This window comes from Pleurodeles waltl, chromosome 2_2 (assembly GCF_031143425.1).
Source record: "Pleurodeles waltl isolate 20211129_DDA chromosome 2_2, aPleWal1.hap1.20221129, whole genome shotgun sequence".
NCBI classification, from domain to species: Eukaryota; Metazoa; Chordata; class Amphibia; order Caudata; family Salamandridae; genus Pleurodeles; species Pleurodeles waltl.
In genome coordinates, this window is record NC_090439.1 from 712,070,869 (window position 1) to 712,094,037 (window position 23,169).

Sequence of the window (23,169 nt, forward strand, 5' to 3'; positions counted from 1 at the left end):
CAGTTCCACAAAAACTGGATAAAAAATATAAGGCGACCCAAGATTCTCCGGCATGCCTTACTGGCCATCCAAAGCCTGATTCGGTCATCTCACAGGCTGCTCAAAGGCGCTCCAAAAATCCATCAACGCCTATCTCCACTCCTCCAGACAAGGAAGGTCGCAGACTGGATAATATAGGCAAGAGATTCTCCTCAATGTCTGCAATCACTGTCAGGGCAGCGAATTCATTAGCAATTTTAGGCCGATATGATCGTCAAATGTGGTCCGACATGCAACCTTTCCTGGACCTCATCCCAGAAAATAAGCAAGAAGAGGCACGAAAGATCCTACAGGAAGGTGAGCGTGCATCAGAAGAGATTATTGACTGCGCTCTGGACATAGCCTCTACTGGTTTCCGCCAACTAGCGGGCGCCGCTGTCTTACGACGACAAGGTTGGCTCAAGGCCACATCCTTCAGACCAGAAGTGCAGTCCCGAATTCTAGACATGCCTTACGATGGGGAATCTTTGTTTGGCAAACATGTGGATGACGCACTTCAAACCATTAAGACGGACACAGACACGGCCAAGTCCCTGGGTACCCTACAGTACAGGAAGCAGCCCTTTCGAGGGGCTAGAGGGAGAGGTTTCACCTCATTTCGAGGTTCCTTTCATAGACAGTACCAGCAATCCCAGTACAGGCCTTCATACCATCAGCAGTACAGGCAATCATCGACTGCCTCCTATACCAGACAGGGAGGGAAACGAAGACAGGGTTCACAATCCAGAGATCAACCCAGAAAGCAATGATTTTCCACAGGCACCGGCTATGCTCCCTCAATGCCCGCAACATCAACAAATAGGAGCAAACATTTCCAACTTCATCCAAGAGTGGAAGAAGATAACATCGGACAAGTGGGTGCTAGATACAGTGACAAGAGGTCATACCCTGGAGTTCACAGAAAAGCCACCGCTTCACCCACCAACATCAGGCAGATCTCTCCACCTTCGTCTGCTTCAAGCGGAAGTCTTCAGCCTTCTGGCCAAAGGGGCTATAGAGGCAGTTCCTCTGCAGCAACGAGGTCTCGGATTCTACTCCCGTTTTTTCCTCATAAGGAAGAAGTCTAGAGAGTGGCGTCCTATATTAGACCTCAGGAAGCTCAACAAGTTCCTTCGGAAACAATCCTTCAGGATGATCACATTGTCAGATATCTTGCACCTCTTGAATCCTGGAGATTTTATGACAACCTTAGATCTCCAGGACGCCTACTTCCACGTTCCAATACACCAAAAACATCGCAAATATCTCCGTTTTACAGTAGCCGGTGCCCATTATCAATTCAGAGTCCTGCCATTTGGCCTTAGATCAGCTCCGAGAATCTTCACGAAATGCCTTGCCCCAGTCGCAGCCTCCCTCAGAAGCAAGGGTTTCCAGGTGTTCCCTTACCTGGACGACTGGCTCATAAAAGCTCCGTCATCTCTACTAGCCTCAAAAGCCACAGATGCCTGCCTAAGACTATTCAACAGTTTGGGTCTAACAGTGAACCTACAAAAGTCAGTCGTGTTCCCCGCACGCAGGAGAGTTTTCCTGGGAGCAGAATTGGACACTATCCAAAACAAGGCATATCTTACCCTAGTAAGGCAGCAGAAGCTGACCCAATTGGCTGTCACAATCTCCGCAAGAAAGTTTGTTTCAGTACGACTATTCAAATCGCTTCTGGGCATGATTTCCTCAGCCATAGTCCTAGTACCGCTGGCAAGACTCAAGATGAGACCTCTACAAGAAGAACTACAACTCCAATGGACCCAGTCACAAGGATCCTTCGACGATTTAATAACTATCACACCAAGGATTCGGCAGACGTTAGAATGGTGGTCCCACATCAACCACCTCTCCCACGGTCTAACCTTTCTGGCACCAATAGCAGATTTCGTTATCACCACGGACGCCTCCCTGGAAGGATGGGGAGGCCACTTACAGGACATGCGCATTCAAGGCAGATGGTCCAAGCTCCAAAAAGAGATGCACATAAATCTGTTAGAACTGAAGGCGATTCATCTTACGCTCAAAGCTTTTCTGCCACGCATCGCAGGATCATCAGTGTTAGTCAGAACAGACAACACAACAAGCATGTTCTACATCAACAAGCAGGGAGGAACAAGATCCCTCTCCCTCTCAAGGGAAGCTCAGTCTCTCTGGAACTGGCTCACACGGAACAACGTCCACCTAAGGGCAGAGCACCTGGCGGGGGTCAACAATGCTCTAGCGGACTCTCTCAGCAGGACAGACGACAACTGTCACGAGTGGGAACTCAACCAGACCATACTCGAGAGCATTTTTCAACGATGGGGTCGGCCGATCCTAGTTCGCCACCAACCTGAACGCCAAATGCCAGTTTTACGCCAGTCGATACCCACTCCCGGGGTCGTGGAGAAATGCTCTTTTGATAAGATGCTCCGGGATCTTTGCATACGCTTTTCCCCCCATTCCACTGATTCCCAGACTCCTCAGGAAAATGAAGACCGAAGGCTGCAAGATCATTCTCATAGCCCCCAAGTGGCAGAGGCAGTACTGGTACACTGAGCTCCTCCTCCGGTCAATAGCCAATCCAGTCCGTCTCCCTTGCAACCACAATCTTCTATCGAAGAATCAGGGTCTCATCTTACATCCCGACCCAACTTCACTGCACTTGCATGCTTGGCTCCTGAGTTCGGAGAGTTCCAAGATATGAACATCGACCAAGAATGTGGGCTCATATTATCTAAAGCGCGAGCGGAGAGCACGAATAAGACATACAAATTAAAATGGAAGAGGTTCTGTGTTTGGTGTTCTCAGAACAATTTTCACCCATTTCAAATCAATCCTGAGCAAATTCGTCCTTACCTGCTCTCCCTTTCCAAAGCTGGTCTTTCCTATGCATCAGTCAAGATTCACCTAGCAGCTATAGCCTCTTACAGACGATCGGCTAACATGCCGTCTATTGGTTCAACCAGAGTCATCAAACAGTTTATGAAAGGGCTGTTCTGCACCTTTCCTCCAGTTCGCTTACCTCCGCCAGAGTGGCACCTTAATATTGTTCTCTCCCAGCTCATGAAAGCCCCTTTTGAACCCATCCATAGAGCTGAACTCAAGTACATCACCTGGAAAGTGTCAACATTGCTCGCTCTCACCTCTACCAGAAGAGTCAGTGATATACAAGCGTTCACTACTAAAGAACCCTTTCTAGTTTTTTCTGAGGATTTCGTTATGCTCCGAACCAATCCCAGATATATTCCCAAAGTTCCATCTTCGTTCCACCTCAATGAACCAGTTATTCTACAAACCTTTTTTCCAAACCCTACTACGATGGCAGAGAGAACTCTCCATTCTTTGGACATTAAACGATGCCTAAAATTTTACCTGCAAAGTACCAAGAACATCAGGAAATCAGACCAACTCCTAGTATCTTATTCTCTGGGACGTCAGGGAACAGGAGTAACCAAGGCACCATAGCCCGATGGATTTCTTCCACAATCCAATTTTGTCACACCAAGGCAGGAAAACCATTGACTAGACGCCAGAGAGCCCACTCTACAAGAGCAGTCTCCACATCGGCTGCTTTGTTCCAAGGTATTGCCCTTGAAAACATTTGCCAGGCTGCGACATGGAAAACCACGCACTCCTTTACGCAGCACTATTGTTTGGAGTCATCACAAAGAACAGACTCTCTAGTAGGACAAGCTGTGCTACGCCATCTCTTTCATTAAGGTGAGACCTTTCCTTAGTTATAGTCATATGGTTTAAGATGCAGATAACCATGTTTCTATTGTGCTTCCTGGTGAAATATCTAAAGTGTATGTATCTGTATTCCTTCGTAACTCACGCTCAGAAATATATGAGTTTTCTATAAATGTTATTATTATTATGATTATTATTAACTATAATTGAGATAGAGGGTCTTCATGCTCGCACCCTCCACCCACGCTGGATACAATGTTTATCAACCATACTGCTGTCTATTCAGATTCAAGCATGTGAATTTATGAAAGATCCAATACTGGATAAGAAAACAAGTTACTTACCTGTAACTACAGTTATCCAGTATTGGTATCTTTCATAAATTCACATGCGACCCACCCGCCTCCCCTTTGATGATCGCATTCCTCTCAGGTTTTAATTTTTCACTCTCGTGCTGGAAAATCTGAGGAAGGGAGCTTCTCTGGAGAAGGTTCTAGAGGGTGATGGTGCCTGATTGGACAGCAGGCAGGTTTGGGTCCTTTCACAAAAGGACATGGATAGGCTATATGAGCAAGCTATGACTCCATTATAGCCTATGGCAAAAAAAATGTATTTATTATTTATTGCTATTTTATGTACCGTGGGACTCCCACTTCGACGACGGGGATGATTCAAGCATGTGAATTTATGAAAGATACCAATACTGGATAACTGTAGTTACAGGTAAGTAACTTGTTTTCTTCTCATTTACACCAGATCACAAAAAGCACAGTCTGTGGACCAAGATCTAGCTTCCTGCCAAATTTGGTGTAATACCAGTTAGAAGTTGTTGCTGTAGTCCTGCCTAAATAAGTCTATGGAAAATGCATGATGATTTCCTTTTTTAGAACCCCCATTTTTTCTCGGACCCTGCTTGACTATCACCCCAAAACTTCCCATGCATACACCAGTCAAAAGTAGCACTTTTTGGAAAGTTTCGTGGAGATTCAGCAAATGGGGCCAAAGTTATAAGCAGCATAGGACACTCTTTTCCTATGGAACAGAAAACATTGCTTCTAGAGAAGCCTTTGATACACAGCATATAGGGCCATACGTACAAAAGCATTTTTGTGGTCGCAAACAGCCCAATTTGCAGAATCGGCCTGTTTCCGTCAGCAAAAATTCTTGTTTCATTTGTACAAAACACAATTTGTGATTTGGTAACATGTTACTGAAGCACAATTTGTGTTCAGTGGTTCGGTATTTGGAAGGGGCGTGTTAAGGGCGTCCCTTCCAAATACAGAATTGCAGTGGTATTTATGAATATTTTGCAACTGAAATATGGTTACAAAACATTCACTTTTTACCAACTCATCAAAGCTGGTGGTAACCATTCGCAATTGTGTGGACCCCTTCCCCTTTGTGAATGTTGAAACATATATGTTTTTAAGAGCAGACAGTGGTCCAAGGCACCAAACTTAAACGTTTCTTTTTATGTCTTTGAAACGCATCCTGTTTTCCTTGAAGGAAAACAGGCTGCATTTCAAAAGAAAAAAGATTGCTTTATTAAAAACCGGCTGACCTCCATGTGAAGGATGCAATTCCTGAAGGGTCTCAACCTGCAACCTACCTATAATATGCATGAGGTAGGTCGATTTGCGACCCACTAGGAATTGCTAAATGAAACCCGATGTGTTTCATCCATTAGGAATAGAAATTCCCTAATTGCGATTTGCAGAAAATCGCAAATAGGCAATTGCAAAACGTTGTACCTATGGCCTTAAATTCTGGAACCCACTGGTTTCTACGCGTTCTCGACTTTGTCAAAAGATCGTAAGGTTATCTAATAACTGCATAGCACCAAGGGCACACTGTTTTGATTTTAGACTTTGTCACAAGCAAATGTTTCGTTTGTATTTTGACATAGGTGCACTTTGTCCTGATGACGGTATTTCTTGCAGGACTCCCGTCGTAACGCGTGACAAATTTGTTTTACTCTTTGCTTGAATTTGGGTCTCAAGGACAGTTCTTCAAGTGGCCTGCAGAGAGCAGCATGCTCTAAGTAATAGTAGTAGGTGGTGGACTTGCAGCATAAAACTTGACAGTAAGGGCGATGTGGTGTGTTGCTTTTCTCCCGACTGCGTTCACCATGAGTTGAGCGCGTTCTCCTTGTAACGTCATTCTCTGAAAGAAAAACTGTTTTACACGTGTCACTGTTAATAGCAACAGAACTGCATGTTTATCAAAGTCATGTTTTTTTATTTTTTTATTATCCAGGACTAGTTTGCTCTGTTGCCCTCCTTTTGCTTGAGTGTGTGAAGTATAACTTGCATATGTTTTCGTGCTGTGAATTCGCAGATGTGAACAGATTACGACTATTACAAGCTTCCCGCCTTCTCGCCCTGGTTTACAGTTAGACCTTTCTGCTTCTTTAGGCGCTGACATCCGGACTGCCAGAATCAAAGATGCCGGGCTTATTTTGGCCGACACACTCCGGAAACTTCTGTTTGATTTGAATGTTGACGATGGTCTGGCTGCCGTCGGTTATTCCAAAGCAGACATCCCTGCTTTAGTCAAAGGCACTTTGCCCCAGGTAAACTTCAGATTGAAGATGGTGAAGATGATCCGTATTTTCTTTAAAAAAAAAAAATGACAAAAAAGTATAACAAAACCACATCTTATTTGTAAAAATCCGTTTCAAAACGGGTAATCCTGGTGAAAAAAAGAATGATGCCGGCCGAGTTACATATTTCATGTGATGTGCGTCTAGTTGAAACATAGTGACTTGGCTTTGTGTGTATACTTTTCCTGACACAAAGCTACACTAACGATCGCGTGTAAACAGAAAGTCGTTTACTTTGCACGTCAAAATATACGTTTTGTGCTGCCTAGTCTGATTTGATTTTCACTTCAGCTTGGATGCCAGTATACCGCGGTCGCCAGGCTTTTGATGCGTTATTCTGACACTCAACATATGTTTTGATTAGTCAGTGGTAAGATTGGCCAAGAACCGCATTGGCCATTCAAGGCTGATGTTAATTGAGGTGCATTGGTTTAGGTTACAATGTAAGCCTTTTGAATGACTGTGTACGCACATCACAAGCGATTGGTTCTAAGATGAGAACAGGCCAGTCAAGTTCCAGATGGGTTCCATTTAAATCAGTGGCCCAATCTACATTTGATAGCCACTAGAACATCTTTCCAGAAGCCTTCTATGTTGGAGAATGTTCACTAAGCTGGGTCTGGTGACTCAGTTGACTAGTGCATCTGCTGAGGACCTCAAGGTAACAGGTTTGAGTCCCAGCTGGTCTTCTCAGTCACTCCTCCTTACAAGATAAAATCACTGCCATTGAGTTGGTAACAAACAGTTGTTCATTGGCAAAATGTCTCTTGTGGTGAGTGCGTTAATACTTCCATCATTTTCATCAGTGAGTTGGCGACCCTTCTGTCCAGTAAAATAATGGTATGATGCCTTTTTCAAACTGTCAGACTATGAACCACTTGCAAGAGATGAATGAAGCACCCAAAATTGGTGACGACTCAGTGAATGGCGTTAGCACCTGACAATGGTTGATGGGGCTGATGGAGTAACTGTAGTCTGGATCAGCAATAGAGACAACAATCTTGGCAGTGGAGGAAATTACTACCTGCATGATAACAGCAGGAGCAATTTTTGATATGTGCAAGTTGGGCAGGGTCATGTTTCACTGTAGGATTAGGATAAACATCTAGTAACTACAGACAAAGGGCAGACAGTTCTTCAGCACAAGGCACACACGAGACAGTACTAATTCACAAGGGGTGAATGTCGACCAGGAAGGTGACGAGCCGGGGTCCAGCCATCATCAAAGGAAACCAAGTATACACAGTTCCAAAATGAACCAAATCTTTTTGGCACATTTACACAACACGCAGCAAATGAAATTGGTCATGGAACAAGTAATCCAGTATAAGCAACAGTAGAAGTAAAGTGCGGCCAGTAAGAAAGGGATTATCTTGCTTTGGTGTACACAACATCCTTTCACACCCTGGCTTTGCCTGCGATAAAGGCAATCCCAGCCACGGTTGTCAACGCCCAGAGAAGGCCAGTCTTGGCTTAGCTAGCCTTCTTTCATCAATCACAGGAGTTTAAGATCAGAATTAACCATCTCTCCTTCATTAATACACTGCACTTCTGACTACTAGACTCTTTGTCCTCTTCCAATACAAATGCCTGTATGGTGATTGTTCAGTTCATGAAAATTGCCTCTAAGTTTATCACCTTGTTTTGGTTTGAGGTAAGCAGTGGAGGAGTGCATGGATTCTTTGAACTCCTTAAGCCGATCAGGCATCCCCGTCACCCCAACTTGGTTTTATGGCATTTTAAAATTGAATAATCTTTCATTCAAATATGGCTACAATAGTGATCCTGATACTTTATGATCAAACATGAATATGAAGAACCCTGCCCTAACTGCCTTTATGGTGTCACATAGTGGTGAAGGGCGTTGCTTGAGTTCTTGTCAGCCAGCGAATCAAGGTGAGGTAACAGTTGGAGAAGTTGGTGACAGTTGGATTAGCAGGGAAAGAGCATGCAGTCCATTATTATTAGGCATTAGCATATTGTGATCTTTAATGTTGGAATAAAGTATAAGAAGTACCTTAATTATGGGGAGAGACGAGTAATCATTCCAACTTTGACAACTGGCAAAAAAAGATAGAATCACGTCCTGCATAATAATTGAAATGGGTTGACAGACCGATGCCCAGCCACAGGATAAAGAAGAAGAACATAATGCTGAGTATAAAGGTAAAAAAGACATCATCCATGGGATTGCAGTGCCACATATTGTTTGCAAGGTGAGAGCAAACCAGGCTGCTGATGGAGCAATGCAGACAGGGCTGCGTCGCATCGCTGCATATTTGATGGGTGTGAGTGAGGACAGGACAAACAATTCTTCATTATGCAAAGTAAAAAACAGAACTACTTGAATACAGAAAGAGTCACGCATCAGCATGCACGAGTTAAGCTCAGCCACAATAGAGGGACACAAAATCATTCAAGACCGTACAATCTCGGGCGCAGTCTTAGGGTCAGGTAGTTGTCAGTTTTCCCCATGAAATGTAATGATAGTCAGCATTTCAAAGTAAGGAAATAAAACAGTGCACCAATTCAGTACAAATAAAATTACAAAAACAATATGCACACAAGAAAAAAATCTAAATAAAGGACATCTAGAGTAAATAACGATTTTTTTAACAAAACATCACACCTGAAGTTCAATTAAAACTTCTGTATATGGTGTTAAATAAAACCAGAGTAAAAACAAACACAAACATAACTAAAGCAACTAAACAGAAGACAAAATGAATTAATTATACTGTAGAGTGTATTTGAAAATTCACATTTGTCAACTCATGCCACAAGCTTGAAATGAGTAAGTCTTCAGAGGAAGAACTATCACTACCCTCTGAACCACCTACACCAGTTCCTACAAGAACGTCTGCAAGAAAGTTATGCCCACCACTGTTTGAATTGTTGTATCAACAAAAACTTGACTCAAGATGGTCAGATGGTTTGAACATTACTTAAATGCAACGTTTCAGAAACATACTGATGATCAGACACACAATGTATTGCGTAACCTAGCAGGGATTATGCAGATGACCTCATTATAACACTTCATCTGACTGAAGTTGCAAAATATAAAGGTCTTCTGAAATGCCTAAAAGAGATATTTGACCCACAACGCAAATTTGATTTTAAGGCATAAACATTTAATACAGCATCTCAAGATCTGGATGAACCAATGGATGAAGTTGTCATGCATCTAAGAAAGTTAGTTACGCACTGTGAATTTCACAATATTGATAGTGAAGCTCCCATTTGCCCACACATTATTAAAGATTGTTACTTAATAGGTTCCACTACAAAACTGCATAAAGAACAGCTTGATCTCATCAAGATCTTACAAATGGCAGACGCAGAAGTAATATCAGAAGTGCAAGCTTATATTTGGAAAGGTGATGGAGCAGAAGTTTAGAACAGGCATATTTAATGATCAACTGAAGTACTTTCATAGAGGGTAAAGTAATGAGCATAAGAAAACAGAAAAATTATGCCATAGATGTGGATTCACTTTTCTATACACAGACACCTCCTATTTGACAGAGATGTTGAAAGTGCAATCATGAGAATCATTTTACAAGTGTCTGCAACGCAGGTGCTCTAATACATAAGAAAGAAGAACAGATTAAAAAAATACAAAAAGGTCAACATATCTTGTTCACAAATATAGTCAGGAAGATGAATTGTTTAAAGAAGCATCATCTAAGCACATTAAGTATCTTGAATAATTAAAAAACAGCTTCTTTTGAGTTGAAAGTAGGATAACACAGTGGCATTTTTGTTTTGGACATTGGAGCAGCATACAGTATATTATGTGCATCAGAGTTTGCAAAGGTGTTAAGGAACCCCACACTGGTACCATCACATGTTGACGTTTTCCAGTGTGGAGCAAGCAAACCTGTTATCAATATGGTAAGATTCAAGCAATGCTAACATATGGTTTCAAGGTCTAAAAGAAGAAATTAATGCTCTTCAATGGTCTAGGGAGGCTAAAAGCCACCTGTCGCCTTACACATTAATGAGGCAGTGAATCCCATAACTCAGACGCATCAACGCGTACCCACACACTTACAAAGGCAAGTGGAAGAATAATTAATTCAAACCAGTGCCAGTTGGGCTTTTCCATGGGTGTCATCAATTGTAGCTGTATCTAAGAAAGGCAGCACACGTATTTGCTTTTCTGTTGATATATTTGCCAAATTACATCTGTAAAAAAGGAAGAGAGACTCTCGTTCACATTTCAATGAGGTGATCAACCCTGTCAATGGAGCAACCATTTTTTCCCCAAATGTTGACCAATGCACAAGATACCTTCAGCTTGAACTCAATGAACAATCTCAATACCTAACTTATTTGACACACAGAGCACTTTTTAGGTATAAAATACTCAGGTGTAGAGTTCATCAGTAGTCAACATTTTTAAAGAATATATCACGTCAGTTATTAGGTGTGTAGGACATTGTTTCAACTACAGTGAGGACATTTCCGTTTTTGATCTGGACTAGGAGTCTCCAACCTCTTCTACAGAGTGATCTACTTTCGATCACTAAAAATCAGCACGAGCTACTAACAAATATAACAACTGTTACAGTACATATTTAATCAGACATGGTAATGAGATTATTTTTATTAAGTTTGCATACATTGATTTCATCTCGTGAAATACTCTGCCCTTACTTCCCAGCCAAAGCTTGCACACACAAACAATGTGACTAACAGTACCAAGGCCCAATGCAGCAGGTGGCTTTGCTGCATGGTGAATTGTAATGAACCAGGTTTCATGCTGTCTCATTGTGTGTGTTTGAGCATTGAACCTTGCCATCGGTTAGTTTGGCTTCTAGTTAAAGGGTCTAGAACTCAACTGTGCAAAGGCAGAACCGTTAAGCTCCAGATCGTTTGATTTGTATGCCACCCTAGACTCCAAGTTGAGGAGCTACTTTTGGCAGCTGGTGAGCTACTGGGAGCACCCGAGCTAACTGTTGGAGACCTCTGGACCAAGAAGAACTGTCAGCAGTTTTCCCATGTTTTGAAAAGACTTGGATCACCGTCAGTGCTGAAGAACGTGAATTAGATAAAAATACACTAACATTTTTAGACATATTTTCTAACAGAGGTTCGCAAGCAGATTCAGAAAAAAATAGCAACACTTCAAAATTCTCCAATCTCAGGTGATGTCAGAGGTCACGTCTTTCCTAGAAATGGCTAGTTACTGTGCCAGATGCATTCCACATTTTATTACTGCTAGTGCCCAGGAAAAGACTAATTATTTAAATTGGCAATGGGAAGTACTCAAGCCTTTCACAAAATCAAGAAATATGTAGCCTAAGCAGAACTTACGACATAGTTTGATGTCACTATGTGCACTGAACTTACCATGAATGCAAGTCCAGTCGGCTTAGGGGCCATTTTGATACAGCACAAGATTTGAAGAGACTTCACCATTATATATAATAATATCATTTTCAAGTTGCAGTCTGACACCGAGAAAGCATGCACTCAGCCAGAAAAAGAAAGCATAGGAGTGGTGTGGGTACTGGAGCATTATCACTAACATAGGGTGCGTTGCATCTGCAGAAAGCGCTGCACTTTGGCAGAGTGATGGACAACAGCGCCGATAGAAGACAGACAGAACTATTGTTTGCACAAACATCCTCCCAATATACATAAAATAACACAAAGCTCTTCCTAGATTGAACTCATTTTACTTTCACATTAACTTTCACAAACTAATTTGAATATAGTTTCTCTGCTAACCACATAAAATACCAATAAAAACAGGCAACTTTCATGATCAAACCTTACCTCCTCAAAGTCCAAACGAAATATCACCCACATGAAAAAAGAACTACAGTGCCATACCAGTAGATGAAAGTGCTATACAAGTACCCACAAGAAGAACATAGTTAATTGGAATTGTATACAAGCATAGAACATATGGTGCTGCAGTGTGTGTTGTTCCAGATGCTGGTTGTCACTTTTAAAATAGCTTTTCCAACAAATGTTTATCCCAGTTGTAAATTGTTAAGGCTTGAAAGTGACTAACAGATGCTGCGGAGCTATGTGCTTGTTATCTTCAGAAATGCAGGTTGTGGTGGCTTTAGTGTGCTTGCATTTCTATATTATGTTTATCTGGCTGGAGAGAGTATTAGAGGCTGGAAAATATGGACTCGAGATATGGCTCATCATGTGAGTTGTAACATCTTAATCCCTCTCTGCATTTCGGATCACTGTGAAGTGTGAATGGGAAGGCAGGAGGCACAAACGTTAAATAAGTAAGGGACGTGCTTGTGACAATCCAGGAGCCTTGCTGCGTTTTATAGGGAGGTCAGTGTAAATGTGGTGGCACAGGCAGCACGCCCGCTCATGCACAAAAAGTGCATGTTGTGTAACTTCAATGTAGAAATATATATTACTACAGATTGTCAAAAAGTGTGGAGGAAACAGAAGAAATATCCGCCAATTTGCACCAGTGATTGAGCTGTAAAAATGCACACACGTGCATCTCTTTGTGCCTTGTGGGTACCGAAGCCCACTTTAAAAGACTGAACTGGGGAAATGTAGAGATTTAGTAATGATTCAATGGACATCCACACCATGTTGTGCATTTTTCTTACTTTTACACTTCTTGGCCTTTGCGGCTATTCATGCGCAGCCACTGAGGTTCAGCTCATCAACAAAGATGTGTTTGGGGTATTAGGAAACTTATACCCGGGCGAGCACAGGTAGGTCTTTGAACTAATTTGAAACACCTTCCGTATAAAGTGTGGGAATGTATTTAAAAGAAGTACCTGTGGCCACCCTGGTGCAAGGATTCTTGTAACCCAATACATTTCTGCTGATGAAAGGTAGATTGTGCATCTATGTCAGAGTTCACCTATAATTTGGATTTCCGAGTGATTGTAGTTGTTCTTAGCATCATCTGCCCCGGAAGAGGAGGGCTGTGTTGACTGTCACATAGTACCAGACTCTGCAGGCTGCCCAGGTACTTGGGTGGCGTGGCCTCGTAGCCTTCCCCTGCCGTCTGCTTATAGCTAGGTGGTCCGTCTGAAGCTCCTCATGGCTTCTCCATATAATGGTCACAGGACCCCATGTTGCTGGCTGGCGATGGAGTCGCGTTACGGTGACACCCGCTCTCTGCTGTTGTGCTACTCTGCTGCCTGCTGGAGCCTCTAATCTTTCACAGGACAGACATTTCATCACGAACATCCAGGGCAAGGCTGAGTCCATAGTGATAAAAGCTTGCACTCCCGTTGCCTGTAATTTTACTGCCTCAGCATCACCTTATCCCACAGAGCAGCACTCGCCTCCCGTCACCACCAATGGTGGCTCAATCTGACTTGAGGCAGGGTCCATTGCTTTGGATCTGCATTACTTTGAGCTGCATATGTACTGCAACAACAAAAAGAGTATGCCCTCTCTGCGGATTCAATGAAATGGCCGTATAGCGGCGAGGAGGGGAAATGAATGGCCCCCAGTGGCTGTAATGTGGCTGGCCAGGAGGTGTATTATTGTGTTGATGTTGTATGCACCGGTAAAACTGCCACTAGCCAGATCAAAAAATGTAAGAGACAACACAACTGAAATAACTCTAATTATCAGCCTTTTTTTCACATCATTTTCCATAATGCAGTAAAAAAGATCTCCACTTCTCGTGGAACTGATTTTGGGTAAATACATTGTGTAAATGCAGCTGTTTTTAAAAATATTTATTTGTAAGCATAACATGTTGATACTTAGTTGCGTCATAGCACATTTAAGATTAACTGTATCTGCAAAATATACAGCAGGCATGTGTGTAGGTTATGCTTACAAAACCCTGGGGCATATTTGCAAAATAATGAAATGACGCTGCCCGGCGCTGCAAGCCATCTTGCAGCACTGAGCTGCGCCATTAGCGAAGTGCAGGGATGCTTTGTATTTACAGCAATATGACACATCCCTGTACGTTCCTCAGCGCTGAAGCACAGTTGGCAGCCTAGCGCCAACGCAGGCATCCTTGCACCCTGGGGCAAAGGTGCCTGCTTTGCAGGGATGATTGTTTATGTGCAGGAATAGATACCTTCCTGCATATAAATAATCATTAATGGCGTTTTCCTCCTATTTGTGCTGCAAAATGCAGCACACATAGAAGTAAAAACAGGAGAAATAAAAATATTTCTCTTCACACCGCTTTTACACCACCCCTGGGGTGGCGTGGGAATCTGGCCCATACCCAGCCTTGTAAATCTGGGGATGCGTCAGACTCCATGGGTGTTGTGTAGGAACAACCACAGCAACACCCATGGAACACCCCTTTCACACAAAGCAATGAAAGGAGGCCACATTTAAAAGGCCACGAAAAACCATGCAAGGTGGCTTTACGTGGCCTTGTAAACATGGACTGGCACACTGTGCCACTGGAGCGTAAAACAAAGTGACCCTCCGGTGGCGCCCGGGGCTCGTAAATATGCTCCTGTGTTTCTATCAATATATGTTGTCTCACTTTGTGTTGATTTTCTTGAAAATGCTGGTTGAAGAATGCCGTGTAATTCCAATTTTTCTTCCTGTTTTTTTAGGAAAGAGTAACTAAACTATCCCCTCGCTCACACACAGAAGAGGACTTGGCATCCTTGTTTGAGGCCTCCATGAAACTGTATTAATAGATAATATTCATGAGCGGACTGAGGCAGGAGACCTGTTAAGGAGTGGAGTTCACATATTGACCAGTCTAAGGGTGGCTTACCATGTACACTACCATACTGCCATAGAATGGTAGTAGTAATACAACTAGGGCCTCTGTGATAGCCCTTAGTGTTTAGATGTTACTACTGATCAACTCACAATTACTGGGATAATAGTGATTTTTTTAATGCACGTGCCACAAATTGAATTATCGCTGGGAGATTGGTTAGTAGGTGTTATTTTTAGGCAACTCAGTGGTAGTCATTGCGGTTCGGTGCTTAGCACGCCAATCTGTAACAGTGACCTGTGATAATGTGTAATAAGGAAAGATAGGAACAAAAGTACGTTTCCTGCCTTGATTTCCGTGATTGTGCATTCTGGTATTTGTAATAAGCATGATGTTGTATTACAGCAAATGACCATCATATTTTGCTTAATCACTATATACATTCAGAGCCATTATCATGTATAAATTAAACCTTTGTGAAGTTGAATGTGACTTAAGGCATCACTAGGAAACTCTGTTACCTTTTAAGCTAGATGCTGTGGATATTTCAGCCAAGTACTTACTTGCCACGTACCACGTGAAATTTAGGGATAAAGTACCATCCTACAAACACACATCAACAGGGTTTTGCAAGCCACTGAGGTCCTCAGGACCATGGAGAGGTTCATAGCTACAGGGCAAATTTCTGTGTAATGCCACTTAACACGAAGGTATCTTTGTCCTAATCAACTGTGCAGTAGGCAGTAATATATTATTTATATTAGATGGTAAACTCCCCTATCCAAAATTCCAAACCAATCCCACTGCCTCTTCCTAAAGAAAGTTTACAAGTGCTTAACTAGAGTAACAGTTACTAGTGCAAATTTTTCCTATGATCCCTTTGATAATGAGTGGTATCAATATTACAAATTATTTTTTAAGAAAGAAAGACCACGTAGTCTCTGCTCCATCTTCCATGCACAAGAAGAAATGTTTTAGCCTTGTGCACAATTAAGCTTTTCAGGTGAATTCTTCCTGAGGTCGGTTTGCTCTTTAAACCGTTGCCACCAATAAAGGTTCAAGCTGAGATTGATCATATTTGCCAGGCTGACATTGGCGTCAGGTTTGGCCCTGCTCGCAGTTCTTTTAACTTCGTCTTTACGTTGCTATTTAGAAAAATCTACACTACCACACAATTGATGAGATAATAAGTTGCAATTCAGAACAATGTTATTTTAGAAAAAATAAACAGGGTTAAGTAAAACCTTATATAAAAAACAGATTAAACACTAATTCTGTAGACCTCCACTAGAATAATATGTGCTGTGAAAGATACTAGCAAGAGGACTTCGCAAAGGATTAAGATAGATTTAACATGGAAACACTGACAATATTTCAAAATGCTCATGCTTTATATTTCAAGCCCCACATACAAATAGCAGGTTAGGTAGACTTCTGCTGTAGGTTGTTTAAGAGCCCTGTGCAACTGTCTTCTATTTGATCAACCATGTTACTGGCTGAGGATGCTCACCCTTAAAGCACATGCAATACAATGTACTCAGCCATCGTCTTCGCTCTCCTGCAGACCATACAGACCACATGCACCAGTGTCTCTTTTAGGATTTACAACGCCTGCACTCATTAGAGCTCGGCTTTGACTTCCAGGGCCTTGAAAAGTCTGATGCTGGGATTTGCCCAAATCGCAAATGCATTAGCTTTAATTTGCAAAATGCTGGGCAGAGCTCGCTTAAATATTTTTGTCGATGGAGTTGTTTGTAACTACTGATAATAAGCCAAGCGTGGCTTCTACTCTGACATCCGTTTGTCATTTTACAATGTTAAAATATGAGTATTTTTGGGTATAACTCTTTCAAAACCGGTTTATGAGAGATTATTTCCCCAAAGATCTTGAGTATAAAGTGCTTCCACAATTAACATATACCCGCCACTAGTTATTTTGTATGTCATGAACCATCTCTGTCCAGACATGTGCCTTTAAGGTTTGGCCTTCAGCTCCCTTTAATTTGTAGCAATATTTCAAAAAGGTTGCTTTCATGGCTATTTATTGATCTGTGAGGCCGAATTCCAGCCTTATTTGTAATTGCGCGGAATTCTTAGGAAAGGAAGTTTGAACAACTGTCTGTAAACATTACATTGTAAAGTGTGTTTACTTGTCTGAGAGTAAGTTTCTGTACCATATGTTAGTGTAGAAACTAATTTAGCTTCAATAGCTCTAGATGCAAGAATCTGCAAATAGCGACAAGCTTGGATGACCTCTAACAGTCATACCGCGCACAGTGAATTCGTATTTAAGCAGCTGGTTTTCAGTTCCTCAAAAAACTATGTTGCAGTTCTCCATATGCCACAAGTCAATAAATGCAGATGAACGTGATGTTACGTAATGATGCCAAATTTGTACATGCATTGTCATTGATCTCAATGTGCGCAACTGAAAATGCCCAAGGAGATTTTTACAGCACAGTTGATGAAAGCATTAATGTTCTTGGTACATTGGAGGGTCACAAGTTTGCAATGCTGCCTAAAAAAGGCCTTATATGTTAGTTGCCAACAACTGCAGGACTATGGACTACATCTCTAATTACCTTTTGTTTAGATTTTTTTTCTTTTCCGCAGTAGTGTTGGACCGTGCTTTGTGGTGACAGCTGTGTTTAATATTCCTCTTTCAATGCATATGAGTTTCTATTTATGATTATCCACACTGGGTGTCGGGGTTGGATGGCCCGGGTGGAAGATTGCAGGCCACAGAGCGATTCCTCATCGCTTGAGGGATGTATCAAATCCCATCCGAGTTTTGGTTCAAGTTGAGGGAAAAGTTTAAGGTGAGGAAGGAAAGGAGAAGGATGAGTGGGATCCCTCGAGTGGACGACTTTCGAGAACATAAGTGATGAAAAACATTTCCCTGAAAGAAAATTGAAAGTAAAAGTGCTTCTCTTGAGAAATGCCAGATGCCTCACCATAGCATTTGATAGTCTTATCCATCACATTTCTAATGGAATCGTAATGAGCATGAAACGTGAAGGGATTGCACTCCCAGGTTAAGTGCCACAACGTATGGGGAGAAGTAAAAGAGGTTCTTCCAGTTGTGATTTGCTTCCAGGAGATGCACCTAAAATCACCTAATACCCATTTAATTAGACATAGGATGTATCCAACCCAGTACTATGCAGCAACCCAAGACAGGAGAGGAGGAGTTATGGTTGGGATACATACATAGTTCAATTATGAAGAACTTCAGGCTATTCAATATACAAAAAAGAGGGATAATACATATTGTTGAGAGGTAGACAACACGGAATCAATCTTGAGATATTTCCTGTTTATGTGCTCAACCAAGGTCAAGGGCAATACCTTAGTGGTATGCTTTCCAAATGGACACCGGCTACAGATAATCTTAACTGGGGAGACTTTAATATTGCACTGGAAGTCACATTAGATAGACACACTTAAGGGGTGATGTCTTGTAGACTGAAACAAGATCTGCTTGCCCTGGGACTAGTTGATTTATGGAGAGCCAACGACTCGAGCAAGAAGTGGTTTACATTTTTCTCGCAATTCCATAGATCATCCTCACAGATTGACTTAATGTGGGGAACACAGTAACTGTTGGCTGTATCAACCTCAATTACACAATTTAGCAAAGTCTGATCATGCAATGCTAGTGTAGGAGAGAGACCCACTGCAAGAGGTACATAGGTCAGCAATGTGGAAATTTGATAAAACCATCCTCAAAGATGGGCTGTGTATACAGGCATTCTGAGACATCATCAAACAATATTTTAACAGGAAAGTTATAGGTGATGCCCCATAGAAAATATTATGGGATGCTTCCCGGACAGCCTGTATAGGTAGCTGCACTGGGGAAAGAACAAGTCAATAAGACTGTCTCGATGCTGACTAAATGTCTCTGGCAGCAGGTACAACTATGAAAATCACAACCCCTACTGGAAGGGAGAGGCTTATGCTGTCTACAAACTCTGATAAATTGAGAGACTTTAGAGACTATTATGCATCCCTATATAGTGAATCCCCAGTCCAAATAGTTGAAGTGGACAACTTCCTTGAGGAAGGTGACTTCCCAAAATTAACCAAAGCTAATAGAGTTAGCCTGGAAGAGTTAATTACCCTTGAGGAGATTTCACAAACAGTCCCTGCCCTACATCCTGGTAGGTCCTCCAGGTCCCCATGCTCTTACTAATAGATTTTATAAATATTTCAATTTGATTCCTCACTTAGTTGGACGGTTTAGTTACCTTCTACAATCTCACTGAGTAACACAGTCGATGACCCAGTCATCACTTCTATCAACAATTTCAGAAAACCCACAAATAAATGGGAGGTCTATTGCTTGCCCTATAGCACTCATAAACTCAGATGCAAAACTCTTTCCAAAACTCCTGGCTAACTGTCTAATGCCACAGATGCCCTAATTTGTTGGCCTGCATTAATCCAACTTTATCCCCAGAGGTCACCAGCAGACAGTATTTGCTGAGTGCACATCTGATCCAAAAAGGAAGTTTTAGAACGAGCCCTCTGGCTGCCCTGTCACTAGATGCTGAAAAAACATTTTACAGTGTCATTTGGGGGTTTCTTTTCCTGGTATTAGAATGGAACAGTCTGGGCACCCACGTTAACATGGAGAGCAGCCAACTACAAATACCCTACTGCAAACGTTATTGTGAATGGCATGTGTTGAGTTGATATCATTAGCCACGGGGGCACTACAGATGTGTTCCCTCTTGCCATTCTTGTTTGCAATGGTGATAAAGCCTCTTGCCGCCATAATTTGCAGAATCCATATATATGGGAAATGTCCTTTGGTGGTAAACAGCATAAGATACATTTGATTTCCGATGATGTGTTATTCACACTGATGGAGCCAGAACACTCAATCTCCAAAGCCATGGAAATACTGAAAGCCTACGTTTAACTTTTGCGTTTTAACATTAATTTTATAAAATCAGAGATGCTTAATGTAGGAACACCATCAGAAATAAAGGACCGAATTTCCCCAGCGACTTCTCTATTCTGGACAAAGGGGAAAACCAAGTATCTGGGAATCTAGATTACTGCGAAACACTGACTATCATATGCAGCAAATCACCAATATGTTATTGAAATTTTATTTTAGTAATTCACATAATGCAATGTTTAATAAGTGATTATCATAAAACTAAAACTGTTTAATAAAGTTTTATTTAATCAAATAAAAGCAACATATATTTGAGTCTTTCTTTTAACATGGTGTTTGATTGCATTTTGTGTGATGAAAAAATGTTAAACGAAAGACTCAGAGACATTAAAAAAAAATACCAACATGTCTCTGAGACTTCATTTTACAGTTTTTCAGCCCACGTAATACAGTCATAAAAACAACCACCAGAGGACCTTACACTACAGCTGAAGAGCATAGAGCTCCACCTAGGAGTGATAAAATATGGTAAGTTATCCTGGTGACATGGATTTAATGACTCAGGAGATTTACAGTTTTTTTATGTTGCTGGGGGATTGCTGCACTCACTACAGCCCCCCCCATAACTTTAAACAAAATGCTTGAAGGTGCCCCTGTTCCTTCTAGGGACATCACCAAGCTAAAGAAAAATGTAAATAGCTCTCACAGGGCATTGTAGATACTCTTTTTGAAGGAGCAGTGAATAGTAAATGAGTGTCTCCTCCTATTCACTTTTTAGGGTTGAGCCTGCAAGTGCATGCGCTAGAGCATGTGTCTCACTTGGGAGACTGTTGCGCACAGTAAAGAGCCTGGAGCCCACCTGTCACTTACCATTTGTTGGCTTGCATGGCACTCTTCTTTACAGCCTCCTAATTCATAACTGTAGGCCAAACATAATTTCCATTCTTCTGTGTGGAGCAAGGACTAAGCACTGATTGATTCAACTTAATCAGTGCCTATCCACTGCTCCCGACGTGATTGAAGTACTATTAACTTTTTAACTTCTAATGCTCTGCAAACAGAAGGCTTGTGACTGGCAAATATGTGCCCAGTAGGACAAACAAAATGGCAAAGTTTTTTTAATTTTTTTATAGCTAAAGTTATTTTATTTTGCCAAGTCCTGTTTTCTCACTTTGCACTCATGTTTCTTTTGTTTTTGCTTGTGGGCACTCTACTAAAAAAATGACAATTATCTTGTTCTAAATATTGCAAAGCTAGATTGCTTGTTTATTATCTGTAATTTCTGAAATGATGCTTTAACACATAATCATGCAGTACACCCCAATCCACCCCATCTCACCCCACACCACACCAATCCACGCCACTCCAATTTCAAACCACCCCAACCCAAACCACTCAGCCCAATCCAGTCCACTCAAACCCACCCCAGTCCTCCCAGCCCATACCAATCTAGTCTGCCCACTCCAGTTTGCCTCACTCCAATCCAAAACAATCTGCCCCACTTCTATCCAGAACAACTTGTCCCACTCTAGTCTCCTCCACTCTAATTTGCCCCACTCCAATCTGCCCCACTTTAATTCAAAACAATCTGCACCACTCCAAATTGCCCCACTCCAATCCCAAACAACTCAGTCCAGTCAAAATAATCTGCCCACTCCAACTAGCCCCACTCCAATCCAGTCCACCTCAGCCCAATCCAATCCACCTCACTCCATCCCAAATCACCCCACCACAATCGAACCCACTCCAATCCACTCCACCCCGCATCAGTCCAATCCATTCCACACCAATCGGATCCAGCCCAATCTACTCCACTCCATTCCAATCCACCTCACCCTACTCCAATCAACCACATCCCAATCCACTCCACCCCACTCCCGTACAATCCACCCTACTCTAGTCCAATCCAACCTACTCCAATCCAACCCACTCCATTTCAACCCACTTTTAACCCACCCCACCTCACCCTAATCCATTCCACTTCACTCCAATCCAACCCACTCCAATCCACCCAGTCCAACCCACCCCACTCCAATCAAGTCCACCACTTCCCAATCCACCTCACTCCAATCCACCCACACTGCTCCAATCCATCTCACTCCAGTACAATCCACTTTAATCCACGCCACTCCAGTCTACATTAATCCACCCTATTCTAGTACAATCCACCTAACTCCAAACCGCCATAATCTACCCCACTCTAATCCATCCCACACCAACCCCATCTACCCCACACCAATCCAATTTGCCAACTCCAATACTCCTTCTCCAGTCCAATCCACCCCACCCCAATCCAATCCACCCTACTGCAATCCAATCCACCCAATCCAGTCCATCACACTCAATTCAATCTACCCCACCCCACCCCACTCTACCCTAATCCACCCCACTCAAACCATTTCACCCCACTTATTCCAATCCACCTCACTCCGATCCACCCCAGTCTGATCCACCTTAATCCAATCCACTCCAATCCAATTCAGCCCACTCCAATCCAGTCTACCTCTCCTTAATGTAATCTGCCCCACTCTAATCCATCCCACTCAACTCCAGCTCACCCCAAACCAATCCACTCCTTCAGTCCACCCCACCCCAGTCCATCCCACCCCATGTCAGTCTACCCCACCCCACTCCAATCAACCCCATTCCACTCCACTCCACCCCACTCTACTCTACCCCAATCTAATCCAGTGCATCCCACCCCATCCTAGTTCAGTCCACCGTGCTCCAATCCATCCAGCCTACCTCTCTCCAATCCAAACCACCCCAATCCAGTACACCCCACATCAATCCCATGCACTCCAATCCACCCCACTACAGTCCACCCCGCCCCAATCCAATCCACCTCACTCCAATCCATCCACCCACTCCAATCTAGTTCACCCCACCCAAATCCATCCCACTGCAGCCCACCAGACCCCAATCCAATTCAACCCAGCCCATTTCAATCCACTCCATTCCAATCCACCCCATTCCAATCCACCCACTCACTCCAATCCACCACACTCTACTCCAATCCACCCAGTCTATCCCAATGAACTCCACCCACCCACTTTAGTCCACCCCACTTCACTCATCCAGCCCACCCCACTCCAATCCACTCAACCCAACTCCAGTCCACCCCACCCAACTTCAATCCACCCCACTCCAATTCAATCCACCCCACTCCAGTCCAACCCAGCCCACACCAGTCCAGTCTAATCCACCCCACTCCAATCCACTCCACCCCACCTCAGCCCTAACACTCCAATCTAAACCACCCGCTCTAATCCAATCTAATCCACCCGCTCAAATCCATCCCAATACAAT

The 23,169-nt window shown here is 42.7% G+C and overlaps 1 protein-coding gene across 3 annotated transcripts in view; it reads left to right on the plus strand.

The window, feature by feature from the left end:
- ADHFE1 (alcohol dehydrogenase iron containing 1) overlaps positions 1 to 20,160 on the plus strand; it is a 300,399-nt gene extending 280,239 nt beyond the window's left edge. For all 3 annotated transcript variants that reach the window (XM_069220269.1, XM_069220270.1, XM_069220271.1), the window contains 2 exons: positions 6,111 to 6,268; positions 14,839 to 20,160. In XM_069220269.1, the coding sequence (XP_069076370.1) occupies positions 6,111 to 6,268; positions 14,839 to 14,922 (242 nt within the window). In that variant the 3' untranslated portion in view covers positions 14,923 to 20,160. The remainder of the gene's footprint in view (positions 1 to 6,110; positions 6,269 to 14,838) is intronic.
- The last annotated feature ends 3,009 nt before the right edge of the window (positions 20,161 to 23,169 follow it).